We start from the raw sequence: 15,000 nt of genomic DNA, 5'->3' as shown, positions 1-15,000 counted from the left end.
TGTATGGAACAACACTGACCAAGAAAGAACCTGTAGAACAAATCTGAAAATGTATTCCATGAATCTAGCCAAGCAGTTAAGTTCTCCCAAAGCAAGCCAACTCCAGTGAAGTGAGCTGTAGCTATAGACATCCATGGAGTACCTATGCATTTATGAATAATACAAGACAATGCTTTATGCTCAGATATCCAGAGATGATATTGGTGTCTGTGTGTGTGTGTGTGTGTGTGTGTGTGTGTGTGTGTGTGTGTGTGTGTTTGTGTGTGTGTGTGTGTTTAACATATGTTATCTCTGTGTATTTAGGTTCTGGGGCCTAAGCCAGACTTGCCCGAGGGAGTCTCTGATGACATCAAAGCAGACGCCTCCAACAGGAAGCGGGCCAAGCTTTACAAGGTGCCTGATCTGTGAGCTCAGTGTTGCATACATGTGCCAGACTCTTAAAGGTGCTTAATCTAAGCCTGGCGCAAACAATCTCACTTATGCTGACATTCATATTTATCACCAAATCAATTTGTAAGGCCTTCTGAACATGAGGAAGTAATTTCCTCCTACCCGGTAAAAAGGTATATTATGTAATGTTTTATGTCAGTCAGCCGTTTACAAGGAAAGACAATCAACGAGCGTACAAATAGGGACTTTCCTACTTGTCTTACAGCCTTATTTTTGACAATATATTCACATTTAAATGATCATCTGTTCTAAATCAATGCAGCTCACACAACATACACACATCATAAATCCCGGTGGTGCAGTGATGCATTGTTTTTATAGTTCTGTGTGGAAAAAGAACTTGATGTTTTCGATGACGCAATCAGGGAAAACCTGACAAAAGATGAAATCCAATCAAATCAAAAGCCAGTTGTTGTTTATTCACTTAATCTATCACTTCGGAAAAGTTTACGTCTTTTCTGAAAGTTGGCATCTTTACAGCCAGGCGCTAGCAACTAACCTTGATCTTTGACCTGCGGTGCCAGGTGTCTGATGCCGGTGGGGACATGGCTATTGCTCTGGTGGCAGCTGAGAACCCGTTCTCCCAGAGCGCTCTGGAGTCCAGCGACTGCTTCATCCTGGACCATGGCTCTGATGGCAAGATCTTTGTCTGGAAAGGTAAGCAGACGTTAGTTTCAGCTTTGATGGTTTAATGAGCTGCCATCTTTTTTTGTAGGCAGTGTGGTACATCAAGACAAATTGTCTTTGCATTTGATCTCAGCCAGAGTCTTATCATCTTTGAAAAAGCCTTTTAGTGAGGGAGAAAAAGAAAAGTTGGTTTGAGATGGAGGAAAGAGAGATCAATAGAGGAAAGAAGAAAGTGAAAAACAGAGGGGAAGAAGCTTAGAATTGGCTTAGTTAGGGTTCTGTCTGACAATGAAACAATAGATTCTTCCCTTCATTTTGAGAGGGTAGATTTCAAAGGTTCTTTTGGGTAATGATTTAGAAATAAAACTATTACAACTCCATTCTTATGTAAAACAGACAGAGGTTTCAAAGCCTCAGTTTATAGTTTTCAAAGGATCTTTTCTCTCACAGTAATTAGAATACTGGCATGAAGTCTCTCAATCTCCTTTGCATGCATTTTCAATTTTATGTACTGTGTCAAGAATGGAAAACAAATACAAAAAAATCATCTCAATTTGTGGGCTTGGCACTCAAAGTCCTTCCTCTGTTCTGCTTGTTCTCGTTTTCATTCTCAAGCTCCTCTTGATGATGGTGTCTTGTTCTGACTTTCTTTCCTTTCCTCCGTCGCCTCAGGAAAGGACGCCAACATCGACGAGCGCAAGGCGGCCATGAAGGCTGCGGACGAGTTCATCAAGAAGATGGGCTACCCCAAGCACACGCAGGTGCAGGTGCTGCCCGAGCACGGCGAGACGCCGCTCTTCAAGCAGTTCTTCAAGAACTGGCGCGACAGGGACCAGACCGAGGGCCTGGGCGTGGCCTACATCTCCAACTCCATCGCCAAGATAGAGAAGGTGTCCTTCGACGCCGCCACGCTCCACGACTCGCCCGCCATGGCCGCCCAGCACGGCATGATCGACGACGGCAGTGGAGAGAAGCAGGTGAGAGAGGGCTGATAAGGTGTGGGAGACTAGAGGTCAGAGGTCAGAGGTCGGAGGTACAGTCCAACACTCTAATCTAAAACTCCAGGGTTCACACACTGAAATTGTCAGGGACGATCACTAACCGCCGCCACCACACCCCCGCCCCCCTGGGTGCATATTCCGCGATTCATTTATCTAGGCCTACATGAAGTTCTGCAGCCGTAATTCTATAAAAAAACATATATATCTTTCCTTCGGAGGGGCAACTTCTGTCGAGGAGGGCAAACGGGCAGTTGTCCGAGCAACCTTAGCCCCCTCCTGTGCACGTCCCTGCAGTCCACGACTCTAATCTAAAACTCCAGGGTTCATACACAGTCCAAGCTCTGTGAATGGGAAACAAAATAAGAGGCTCAGATCGAGCAATGCACTGTTCAAGCCAATTAAATGATGCTTCAGGATCACTGAAGGAAGGGATGCATTTTGGATGTTCGCTGTTGAATTCAAATATTATATGTCAAACACTGCAAGCCAACATATAATAGTGTCACTGTGAGGAGTAGGTGGGACCCAGTAGGAGACCAGAGAAGGAGTTGCGAGCAGACAAAGGCTCTTGCACTCCGACTGAGCAGACTTAGGTCCAATCTCAATACTTCCCCTTACCCCTTATCTTACCCCTTACCCTTGAAATTGCGCGTTCATGTGAGAGCTAGTGGTGTCTCAATACCCAACTTGATCAAGATTAAGGGGTAAGTTTAAGGGGTGTATGGCCCTCGTTTTTGAGATGATCGGAGAGCTACCTTACTCCTCCAAGGGCTATCCCAGAGCACACCGCGAAACCAGCTCGGGAATTTTCAAAAAAACATGGCTGCTTGAAGCGAGGAATATTTTACATGAATAAAGCTATCTACACAACTTTTTATATGTTTATAATGACTCGGTTTGATCTGAAATGTGCTACTCGAACGAGGCATAGTATTGTCGGTCTTAACTGAAGCTTTCAAACGGTAGTTTTAGGATACAAATTAGCGCGTATACCACCACTCCTTTGGCTTATATGGTAGCTTGCCAGCTATCATGCTACATACACTACATGTAAGTATTTTTGGCTTATAATTAATTTAAAAATGACGACAGTCTTGTTTCGTGCTCTACACAGTTGTATACATATATATTTGCAACCATGTTCTTCATTAGACTTTTTTAAATCGCTAGTTTCATAGCTCATACAGTCATGCATGACGTACCCGAAACCAAGTGGCGTCTCATTTCATAGGGGAAAGATCTCAGCCCTTGGCCCTTACACTTGCAAGTGCTAGGGTTAAGACTAAGACAAGACTAAGCAAAAGGGGCAAGGAGAAGAATCGAGATTCCATAAATCAAAGTAAAAATCCTCCCAAAACAGAGTCCAAAACAGAGTCCAAAACAGAGTCCAAAACACAGGCTAGGGAACAAGCTTAAAGCACAAAAGAGCAGGCAGGTCTCGAGAAGTACTAAAGACAGGCTGTAAAGAAACAGTAGAAAGTCTGCCAGGCAGAGGTACCAAAACACAGAGGCTAATCAGATCGTAATCCAGGCAGTGGGCAGAAACACCACAAAACAAGCAGAGGCCAAAACGAGATTACATGGTCAGCGCACAAGCTTGACTTGAGGCTAAAATATGAAGATCCAGCAATGATTGTTAGGAAAGATGTGGTTAAATTTCCCTCCTGCTGTTTATTAAACCCCTTAAAAAACTCATCCGTGTTCCTCTAAATTACATATTAAGACGTTTTTTTTCATGGGATTAAAATGTCTTGGATGCACCTTTACCTCATTCAGTATCAAATAGTTGTTCTATATTATTTTAATTTGGCCTGTATGTCAACATTTTTATTTGTGTGTGTTTGGGTGTGGCTGTGCTTGTGCTAATATCCACAGAGATCACAAAAGGAAGCTGGTAACTATGGGAAAACACAGATTGTCGCGTAGCAACGAGATGACAAGAACACTATTTGGCGCAGCATGCATCCTGTACATTAGGCCCACTGCTCTCTCATCACAAGTAATAGATATGAAATGCCTGCTCTAACTTGAACTTTGACCTTTCAGATCTGGCGCATTGAGGGCTCTGACAAGGCTCCAGTTGACCCGTCCACCTATGGGCAGTTCTATGGAGGAGACAGTTACATCATCCTTTACAACTACCATCATGCAGGACGCCAAGGACACATCATCTACATATGGTAAGGGTACCAGCCTCCTGTAATAAAAATGATTAGGCAAGATTTCAATTTTTTGAATTTAATTCAAAATGTAGAACCCTTTTTGGAAAGGCCTAAAGTGCCCTATTTAGTCCTGGTTATACTTCTAGCTTCCTCATAAAAGTTATATTTTTTTTTAGATAATTGTTGGTTGTTGCTAAGTAATACTTTCTCCCTCAACTCCCTACAGGCAGGGAATGGACTCCTCCCAAGATGAGATTGGTGCGTCGGCCATCTTGGCTGCCCAGCTTGATGAGGAACTTGGAGGAGGACCTGTACAGGTAAAGTTCATATACTCTGCAACACACCACATATAAAGGGTGCATGGCATAAAGAATAGGGCAAACATGATACTTAAACAAAAAACCCATCAAATACACTACGATACTAAAACAAAGATACTCAAAGTTCATATTGTTGGAGGTACCACAGGTTATAAAATGAAAAAACTGCAAGTTGCACAACATGATGGCCTGACTGATAAGCTCTAAAGCTGTTGGTGTTATGCGGTGGTTAGATCAAATGGTGATTATTTCTATTATTATTATTATTATATTATTCTTTTCTATTTTTAGCTTCTCCACAATCACACGCTTCAGCTGTAGAGTTGAATTCCTCAGAATATCAGAATTATTCACTAGTTAAGAAACTTTGGGGACAGAACTATTGGTCAGCGGATCTGACTGGCTGAAACTTTAGGAACTGCTACATTTTCTCAGGCTCTGATGGGAAGCCTCGAGTCCCTACAGGAAGGAGTTTATGATGTTCCCACAGTAAAGCGTCCAAAAAGCCCATTCACATTGAGCCAGGAGGAAAACTGCAGCTAGCATGACGCGCTAGTTTGGATCGGCTAGATTTGGTCCAGACTTTTGGTAATCTGTGCCCTGACCCAGAAAAATACTTTCCAACATTCCTGTTCTCCCCATTCTCTGTGCCTCAACAGCTGGACCTACAGTAGAGTTATTGTTCTGGGTGCTGTTGTCGTTCCATCTCTGCCGTGTCCTTCCATTCCTGACTCCTCCATCCGCTTACTCCCTTTCCTTCCTCCATCAACTGTCACTGTCACTCCCTTTCTCCTTCCTTCCTTCCTCTAAACCCTTGTTTCATTCCCCTGCCTCTCTGTCTGCAGGTTGCTGGTGCCCGTCTTACCACACAGGTATCTCTGTCCATGTCTGCTGGGTCAGATACTGTATGCTTTCCAAAGGGGTCAACTAGAGAGGGGTTGAATGCTAGTGCATTGTGGGCCAGTATCCCAGAAAGAGAGTGTGGTTAGGTCCAGGACTGAAATACAAGATGGAGGGGGGTGATTCAGAGCCAAATGTAATGTGGGACCAGACTAAGAACTTGTCTTGGCTACATGTAGAAATGCATTAGTGATTTTCACATTTACCAAAGGGTTAAACTGTCCCAAAATGCAGCCTGTCTACATTTAAATGTAAAGCTCTTAAGTAAGCTGATACATGAAGGGAGATATTGTCTGCCACAGGTGCTACATTCCCCAAAGGCCTTATATTTAACACTCATTAGAGTCAGAGGTTAGTTTGGGAGTAGCTGATAAAAATCTGATGGGAAAAGCAGACTGGCAAACAGGACATGCCACTGAGTTGTTTGTGAGGGACGCCCAAATGTCATGTGTTTCTTGTTGTGCACATATACAAGCTGTTCTTTCAAAGAATGCTTCTAGCCATCAATCTCATTGCGACTATCATTTCCCCCCAATTATATTATTTTAGCTCTCCAGAAAGTGCCCCTACGTCAAAAAGTTCAGGCACAAAATGCATTTCCAGATTCAGGAGAAAAAAAAACAGTAGAACACAGTCGAATATGCAGTCCCCACAGGCGTGGTACAGATCCTGCTGCTGTCAGTATGAGTCTGTAAATTCTCTGTATATGACATTTCTGAATATCTGGGATCATCTGTGCCCCTCTCTCTACTTCCCTGTGTGTCTTTCATCTCATTCACTCACTGACTGTGCATTCTTTCATGTCCTCGTGGTAACTTGTCTGTTAACTCGAGACGGTTTGTGTCCAACTGCCTGTCCACCACCCCTAAACCAGTTGCTATGTTGCCTGTTATTCCAGTACAGAATAACAGTGCCTGTGTGTGTGCATGTGTGTGTTTGTGTGTTTTCGTTTTGGGGGTTGTTTGTGTCCACCGTGACCACTCTGTATTGAGTTTGCATGTGCTGAGTCGTGCATGTTTACACTCTTCATAATATCATCCCACATCCTTGTGATAGGCCATCGGTCTGACATTACTCGGAAAGAATGAGGAGACAATAGGTTGTTCAAGGTTCATTGTTTTCCTGGGGTGGCAGGAGGAATCTTCAGTGTGAAGTCACACTTTATAAAATGCCCTGGGGGTGAATCGAGGCCATGAGGCTGAAATGTGTGGACCGACACAGACAGGCTGGTGATTCAGCGCAGCGAGAAATAGTCTAGCAGGCAAACAGCCGCTCTCAGTGATTCTGAGGAGGAGTAGGAGGGGATGAAAGGGTCCCTTTTAGCACTGACTGAGAGCAAGAGACTCCACACAGACCCAAACAGCAGGCCGGCTCAGACGCACCCCTCCAAAACATGTCACAGGGCCAGCAGCTGAGGATGCTGGGATTGAAGAATTTGGCTCCGATGTCACATTCCTTTGTTGGTGTTTACTACTGCCACCCTGTGGCCATGGTGTGCAAACACAGCTTATAAAACTGTGATAGCGGTCAGTTTGAAGTGATGTTCACTAACCGCATGTAGACATCTTCTACTATGCACTGTTTTTTTTATGTTGATACAAAGTTTATGTAAAGTTTATGTAAACTTTGTGGATACAATGTGTGAGACTCTCATTCTGTGGATTCCCTAGTTATCACCTCAGCATGTCTGGCATGCTACTACAAAGCTGTACACCAGAAAGAAAATAATACTAAAAATAATTCTTTTCGTTTATTTCTTTTGTGTGTTTGTGTCTGTGTGTGTCTGTGTGTGTGTGTGTGTGTGTGTGTGTGTGTGTGTGTGTGTGTGTGTGTGTGTGTGTCTCTGTGTGTGTGTGTGTGTGTGTGTCTCTGTGTGTGTGTGTGTGTGTGTGTGTGTGCATCCCAGGTGCGTGTGGTCCAGGGCAAAGAGCCTGCCCACATGATGAGTCTGTTCGCAGGGCAGCCCATGGTGGTGCACAAGGGGGGCACCTCCAGGGATGGAGGCCAGACGGGCCCCGCAGACACGCGCCTCTTCCAGGTGCGCTCCAACTCGACCGGACACACACGTGCCGTGGAGGTGAGTGGTCCTGTTCAGTCCTGCTCTGTCCTGCTCCAACATCAATCACATCAGGCATGGCAACCTATTAAATGACAATGGCATGACACTGTCATCGCATCGATTGCAAGATGTATCATGCGTTTCAGGCTGTTGGATTTATATTTTAAGTAGTGTTATAATTTTGATGTTCCCAAATTCTGATGCTACCACTATTTTACTGAATAATCTCAGTTTGGTCCCCTCACTTGTTTTAGTCATTTCTGTTTAAATTCAGTTCTGTTACGTTTAAATATCCCAGCTTAGAAATTCAACAGCAGGTTATAAACCGGGAAGGGTTAAAGATGTCAGTACTTGCATTGCTTAAAAGAAGGACCTATTGGCTTGAGACTGTTTAACTGAAGACTGGATAAACAAATACAGATAATCTGTCGAGTAACTTGATTATCTGTAAAAACTAAATTTGGAGTTGGTGTCTTCAAGCACCACCCCTTTAAACTCACCGCTTTTGACCTTTGACCTGCTTTGGACCCTTGCTCAGGTTGACGCTGCGTCCTCCAATCTGAACTCTAATGACGCGTTCATCCTCGCCACCCCTGCGGGAGCGTTCATGTGGGTGGGCCAGGGCGCCTGTGACTCGGAGAAGCAGGGTGCCCAGCAGCTGTGCGACCTCCTGGGGGTGTCTGCCTCCGAGCTGCCTGAGGGCGGAGAGAGCGGTACGTGGAACACCAAACACAAACAGAGACAGTGGTAAAGGAGGTAGAGAAGTCGGTTAGCAATGAGAAGGTTGCTACTTCGATTCCCTGTCGAAGCATCCTTGATCAAGACACTGAACCCCTAATTGCTCCTACTGTGCAGTGTGCCATCAATATAAACTGTAAATGTAGATAAAAGCATCTGCTAAATGACGAAATGTAAATGTAAATGTAGAACGCAAGCTCACACGCCCCAAAAGAAAATGTTCACACACAGTACTACTAATACGTCAGCACACAATAAGTCACTATTTAAACTTTTTACTAAAACAACAGTGACTAGCCCCCACCAACACAGAGCACAGACACACAATAATTTCAGAAATGTTCTGAGACTGTTGGTAACGGCTGACTTTCTGCGACTGCACAGATGACTTCTGGGAGGCGCTGGGAGGTAAGGCGGAGTATCGCACCTCCACCCGTCTGAAGGACAGGATGGACGCCCACCCGCCCAGACTGTTCGCCTGTTCCAACAAGACGGGCAACTTCATTGTGAGTTCTTAGCAAACACACAATACAGTGTCAAAAAAAAAAAAAAAAAGGATCCATTTGTAATTCAATTAAAGCTTCAGCCTTACTGTACTTGAACAACCTCTAAGAGATGCATGTATACTCTTTTTCTCTCTGCTCAGATTGAGGAGGTACCTGGAGAGATGACACAGGAGGATCTGGCCACCGATGACGTCATGATCATGGACACCTGGGATCAGGTAAAGTAGTTGCGATTATTTTTTTTCTCACATGGGAGTGGAAATGACTCGAAGCGCTACAGACACTAACAGCTCTCTGAATCCTCTGCAGGTGTTCGTATGGATCGGGGTCGAGGCCCAGGAGGAGGAGAAGACTGAGGCCATGGCTTCTGGTATGTTCTTTATCTTAGGTCATGTGGGATGTCAAAGATTGATCAGATATTTAATCTACTTAAATTGGAGTCCATTATAGCCATATTCAGGGAGGCAAACCCTCAACAAAGCACTTCAAATGTAAAGGATGTTATACTTTTTTATTGATTATGATTGACTGTTTTATTGACATAGTGAGAGGAGCATTATTCATTGAGTATCCATGCCGTTACTCTAAGGCAGGGGTGTCAAACTCAAATACACAGAGGGTCGAAATAAATAAAATGGGTGTAAGTCGAGGGCCGGACAGTGGGGCAAGCGCTCCCTAAATTGACGTATGCTACCAACGCGGGGACAGTGCATTGTGGGACTTGCAGTATTTGTGGTGCGTTCGACATACCAGCGGCCGCGGCAGACAAGCTCTGATAGATAAATAGATGGATACTTTATTAATCCTGAGGGAAAATTAGGCGAACCAAATCAAATTTCACCGTTGCTCATTCAAATCAATGGAACTTTTTGCAACATTCTGAGGAGCTGGCGGGCCAGATTAAATGGCTTGTCGGGCTTGAATAGGCCCCCGGGCCTGTAGTTTGACACATGTGCCCTAAGGCTTTAGGCTGCTGCAGATATTTCATGAAGAAAATGTGGTTCAAACCCTCTTCTGTCCTTCCAGCTGCCCGCTACATTGAGACAGACCCTGCCAACCGTGACCGCCGGACGCCCATTGTTAAGCTCAAGCAGGGCTTCGAGCCGCCCACGTTCACCGGGTGGTTCCTGGGCTGGGACTACGACTACTGGACCAGTGACCCCCTGGAGCGTGCCATGGCTGAACTGGAACTGTGAACTTTGACCCCTTACCTTTAACCTTTTCGCTCCACTGCCTTATTGCCCTGAGTTGCAGCCACAGGCACTCCTGAAAAAAAACCGAATAGCTACTTTTCTCTGCACGTAGCAATCCCACCTATACAGTGGAAAATAGCCATTGTTAAGCATTTTTTTTTATTTATGATAATTTGTGGCATACTAGGTACATAGAGAATACGTTAGACTTGATCGTACCCAGTTTTTACACACACATCAGCAAACACGTAATTGATATTAGGACACATGACTATTCGACATCTCCTGCATGTTATTTTTTGTAGAAGTGTTTTTTTATATGCCAGCACTGGAATTGACCAACATTAAGGGCTTTTACTTAGAAATACCCTTTAGGGTGACTGTTATAGAGGCTGTTGCACATGCTTATAGTCATAAGTAGGATCACATTCAACATGAAGGACCTTATCGAGATGCTTTGCCTTTAACATTTATGCAATCTTTTCGGTCAAATGTGAACAGTCCATTCTCCATAACTATGATCTGTATGACTGGGTGATGAAATTCCTGCCCATTTCTGATCTGTAAAGCCTCTTCTAAAAGAGTGGATGAAACTGCAATACTGCCAAAAAACATGTTCAGCTCTCATAACTCTCTACTGCAAAACATCTTAATCCATTCCTCATTCAAACCGATTCAGTGAACTAGCTAAATGAATTCTGGGAAGAGAACTGAAATTCAAGCAATTCTCATGAACGACCACTAGAGGTCTCAGGTTCTCCATTTCTAACAAAACAGCCATTAGGCTCATGTTGGCGCCTTGGTGGTCAGGCCACTGGGCTCCAACTTATTCCTGGATACCTACTAGTCATTTAGCAGACAAGGAAACATCACTCCACTCTAATGAGACTTATACTTACAGTTATGGAGATTCACTGCCAGGAAAGAAAAACAAATGGAGTGCTTTTGCACAATGGTAGTGTAATTAGACGAAGAAGCCCTATAGCCTTAATCATATTAGTTATGCACTTTATGTGCCAGGGTTGATGGATGAAGCCTGGGGGAGGCGGGGGGGTGGTATCTTGGTCTGGAATGCTGGAGTGTTAGTGTAGGTGATACGTCAGTGGCACTTTCAATTTGTGTTACTATTCTGGGATATGATTAGATGGAGGACCAAGGGAGTGGGGTGCAGGGGGCATGTTCCATTTGCCTTCTTCAAGGGAACGGGGTGGAGGAGGCATGTTCCATTTGAGTCCTTCAAGGGAGTGGGTGCAGGAGGCATGTTCCATTTGAGCTCTTCAGGGGTGTGTTCTGTTCCCCACTATTCGGGGTGCAGGAGGCATGTTCCATTTGAGCTCTTCAGAGGTGTGTTCTGTTCCCAACTATATGTGCTCAGTGAGAGCATGCACTGTTAAGCTCTGTTGAACTGTGAGTAGAGCCAGATTTCCCTAGCTGGCAGTTCTGTGGCTGGAGAGGTCTAGGCACAGTGACACCACAGGGCAGGCTTCAGATGGACACATCCCTCAACTCTGGCTTGGTCTCCTCTATTTCGCTTTGCTCTGGCCAAGCTTGTCTGTAGCTAATGCTAATGCTTCAGCCGGACCTCTGAGGGTTTGCTGCTTTGTTGCTTCAAGTTTACAATCGTGATATTGCTCTCTCTCTCTCAACTGCAAAAGTCATTCATTCCCTTGCCACCATTACTTATTTTGTTACAATAAAGAGCTGAAAAAAAAATAAAGAAAAATAAACACATTTGTGGTCCAAATCATTTCAATGGTGGAGTTTGATTCTGGAACTAGGAAAAAAAATAAAAGAATCAGGCTTGGTACAAATTTGGTATAAACCTTTATTTGTTTAATGTTTTTATATATGGTTTCACATGTGGATGTCAGTAAACATTTTCAACATAAAATGATATTCAAGGGGCATATGACAAAAAACACCTATTTCATACACAATGATATATGGCACTTGTATTTCATATTTAAACATATTTAACCAAAAAAGGATGAACTTGACCTACATTGTGGTAACATGTTTTGCTTGGCACATACATTAGAGGACACCGTATGGCACAATAGTGCATCAGGAAGCAACTAAAACAAGCGCATCACTTCTTTTGTCACTGCAACCTAGTGCAAAAAGAGTAAACTTGGCGCAAGTACAAAATAAGCTAAAACACTGGGTCATTCACTTCTCTGGCAAGGCGTTATATTGGTAGGCTGAGCAGGTCCCCCGGCAGTGGACGAAACAGCTTGTTTCAGGGCAGCTAAAATACTGAAACGTTTCATTTGCTTTCACTACAACTACCCATAGCCATGGCTGATAAGGAGGGTTACTTTGATCAATAGCTGTTACACTAAATCTTTCAATGCATTGTTAGTTTAAAAAAAGAGCTTGTAGCAGTAAAAAAATATGTATGATAAGCAGTTAAAAATATACAACCAGGTGCATAGCCTGTTTGCAGGTGAGAGTAGCATGTAACACTCTTTAAGGCTCTATGTTGTCAGGTATGGCCATCGATAGAGAGAGAGAGAGAGAGAGAGAGAGAGACAGAGAGTCAGGTAGAGCATAAACAAGTACTATGGATCTGCTTTGCATTCAAAGCAGCTTGCTTACTCCCATACACTCACAAGCACACTCACACGCAGGCAGGCACTTGTGTTCAGTAAACCATGATTCAGATGTATACTGTAATCATTCTCAGGACTTACTTATTAACAAATGCTTGTTGACCATACAGTGAAATTGACCAATCATTGATATTGTGTGGGATTCCAGATTTAGAAGCAAACAACCAACACACATGTACAGGCATACGTACTGAAAAGCACCTAAAAAAGTGTGGTGTGTGTGTGTGTGTGTGTGTGTGTGTGCAGTGGTGTAGTGGTCCCTGGAGAAGTGGGTATACTCTTATTTTTTTTTAAGCAGCCCATACAGCACAGGATAAACCCCCTGTTTTGAGAAGTGGGTCTACGCAATGCTGACTGAAAAATAAGTGGGTGTACTCCGTATGCCTGCGTATACCCTCGACTACACCACTGTGTGTGTGTGTTTATGTGTGTCTGTGTGTCTGTGTGTCTGTGTGTGTGTGTGAGTGTGTGTTTGTGTGTGCGCTTTTGATGTCGGGCCATTTCTTTCTCAAGGTCTGATATGTCTCAGAAATGCTGGAAATGACTCATACTGGTATGACTGGTACTTTCTGAATTGTCCTAACATGTCTTCTGTGGTAAAACCCCGGACTTTCACCATAGAGATCCCACAGTGAACATGCAGGCTAAAGGTTGAGTATGGTGTTTTGGTATACAGTGTAAAAACTGTAAGAGGGCCATGAAAACTAAATGAATGGTGCACTTACAACACCCTAATGCACCTTGCAAAAATAAATTTAAACTAACAAACCAGCCAATCAATGAACTGATGAATACATTAATCAAACTATCTACTGTATATGTCTACCTATTTACCTACCAACCTATCCATCTTTAAGGTGGACTTAAATGTGAAAGTAACATAATGTGACATGCTGTCAGTGGTAAAAAGCTGTCTGTATTTGGCCCGACGGTGAGATCAGGACTGTGTTTGAGTGCATATCTATTAGGGATGCAACGGTACACAGTATATTGTCGAACTGTTCGGTACGCTCCCTAAGGCTCAATACCCACATGTGAAATGTGGTGTTACGGTACGCCTGTCAATTACCTATCATTTTCAAAACTTGCTTACTGCGCTGCTGACTACATGGGCGTTGTACATTCAGAACCGCAGAACTGGAGCCTGTTAGAATTTCCCCGGAGCCTATCACTGTCAAAACTATCTCCGCTCCAACTCGACAATCTCAAACACTAGCTAGACATAGAGAAGCGAATTTGGAGAGGCACTGCGTTTTTCTAATCCGGTGTGTGGAAACATTTTGGATTCCACGTTCAATAATTCGACGAGGATAAGAATGCCATGAACAAACAAAGTAGAGTCTGCATTGCATTGCTTTGCCAACGTTGGCTACTCGAGTGAAAATGGTTCTAACATGATGTCTCATTTACGTCGCCATCGCTAGGCCCTATCCCAGGTGGAGCAAGTAGAGAGTGAAAACACAACAATCTCTCGCTGTTGCCTTCCGACAATTTGTTCCAAAAACTAAGAAACTAGAAGGGCACTCAAGAGAGAAAAGCCACAGAAAGCCACATCTCACGTTAGCAAAAGTGAAACTAAATTTGTGGAGCCGCCCCTTGATCTGCATCGTATCCACTCCAAAATGTAATGGGTTATTCCTTGGCCCATGCTTCACCTTACATGGAAATCGAGGCCCACTGGACCGCTGCATCCCTAATATCTATCCGACTTCAAAGATAGTGAGTATGTCTCATGCCATCTGAACTGCATCTGTGAGTATACACATGTGAAATGTGTAAGAGAGAGTGTATGCAGTGTTAATAAGAGTGTGTGTGTGTGTGTGTGTGGGGGGGGGGTCTTATTTGTTCATGAAGGCACTGAACATGTCTATGGGGAGGGGGAATATGATGGTGGAGTTCTTCTCTGCAGCGATGGTGTTGAGGGTCTGCAGGTAGCGCAGCTGCAGGCCGGAGGGGGACTCGGCGATCACCAGCGACGCCTCCTTCAGCGCCCGGGACGCGTTCATCTCACCCTCCGCCGCGATCACCTACAGGAGAGAATGAAAGAGAGAGGGAGAGAGGGAGAAAAAAAGGAGGGAGAGAGTGAGTGACAGAGAGTAGGAGAGAGACCAGCTTGCTTTTGTAGTGTAGTTTTCTGGTGTGATTCCGTTCCTATTGTAACATGTACAACTGCTTCGACAGTTGGCACCTGAGCTAGCACTTTGTGCCAATAATGCTTTTGACAGAGAGTGACAGAGGAAAAGAAAGAATAAGAGAGATGTAGAGACTGATCCAGCGGTTTGTGAGTATAGAGGTCTGTGTGTGTGTGTGTGTGTGTGTGTGTGTGTGTGAAGAGCTGGGCTCTGACAGCGATGTGAAACATGGCAGGTGTCAAGATATGCCTGGGAGTGGGAGAGTGTTTTGTGTTTTGACAGATCCAGCGGTTTCTGAGT

General features: G+C 44.1%; 2 protein-coding genes across 5 annotated transcripts in view; one reads left to right on the top strand and one right to left on the bottom strand.

The window, feature by feature from the left end:
* gsna (gelsolin a) overlaps positions 1-11,687 on the top strand; it is a 23,619-nt gene extending 11,932 nt beyond the window's left edge. For 2 of the 4 annotated variants that reach the window (XM_080847704.1, XM_080847703.1), the window contains exons 6-17: positions 304-393; positions 975-1,107; positions 1,750-2,054; positions 4,125-4,258; positions 4,467-4,557; positions 5,406-5,432; positions 7,367-7,537; positions 8,058-8,232; positions 8,642-8,763; positions 8,904-8,981; positions 9,073-9,133; positions 9,790-11,687. In XM_080847704.1, the coding sequence (XP_080703830.1) occupies positions 304-393; positions 975-1,107; positions 1,750-2,054; positions 4,125-4,258; positions 4,467-4,557; positions 5,406-5,432; positions 7,367-7,537; positions 8,058-8,232; positions 8,642-8,763; positions 8,904-8,981; positions 9,073-9,133; positions 9,790-9,959 (1,557 nt within the window). In that variant the 3' untranslated portion in view covers positions 9,960-11,687. The remainder of the gene's footprint in view (positions 1-303; positions 394-974; positions 1,108-1,749; positions 2,055-4,124; positions 4,259-4,466; positions 4,558-5,405; positions 5,433-7,366; positions 7,538-8,057; positions 8,233-8,641; positions 8,764-8,903; positions 8,982-9,072; positions 9,134-9,789) is intronic. The other 2 variants (XR_013968824.1, XM_080847705.1) reach the window with 2 other exon arrangements.
* Positions 11,688-11,813: 126 nt separating this feature from the next.
* stom (stomatin) overlaps positions 11,814-15,000 on the bottom strand; it is a 12,868-nt gene continuing 9,681 nt past the window's right edge. The window contains exon 7 of the mRNA XM_080846903.1: positions 11,814-14,595. Within this exon, the coding sequence (XP_080703029.1) occupies positions 14,407-14,595 (189 nt within the window). The 3' untranslated portion in view covers positions 11,814-14,406. The remainder of the gene's footprint in view (positions 14,596-15,000) is intronic.

The sequence above is a fragment of the Sprattus sprattus genome (genome assembly GCF_963457725.1).
Source record: "Sprattus sprattus genome assembly, chromosome: 11".
Classification (NCBI taxonomy): domain Eukaryota; kingdom Metazoa; phylum Chordata; class Actinopteri; order Clupeiformes; family Clupeidae; genus Sprattus; species Sprattus sprattus.
The sequence above is the reverse complement of the archived record's forward strand: the minus strand, read 5'-3'. Positions and strand labels throughout refer to the sequence as shown.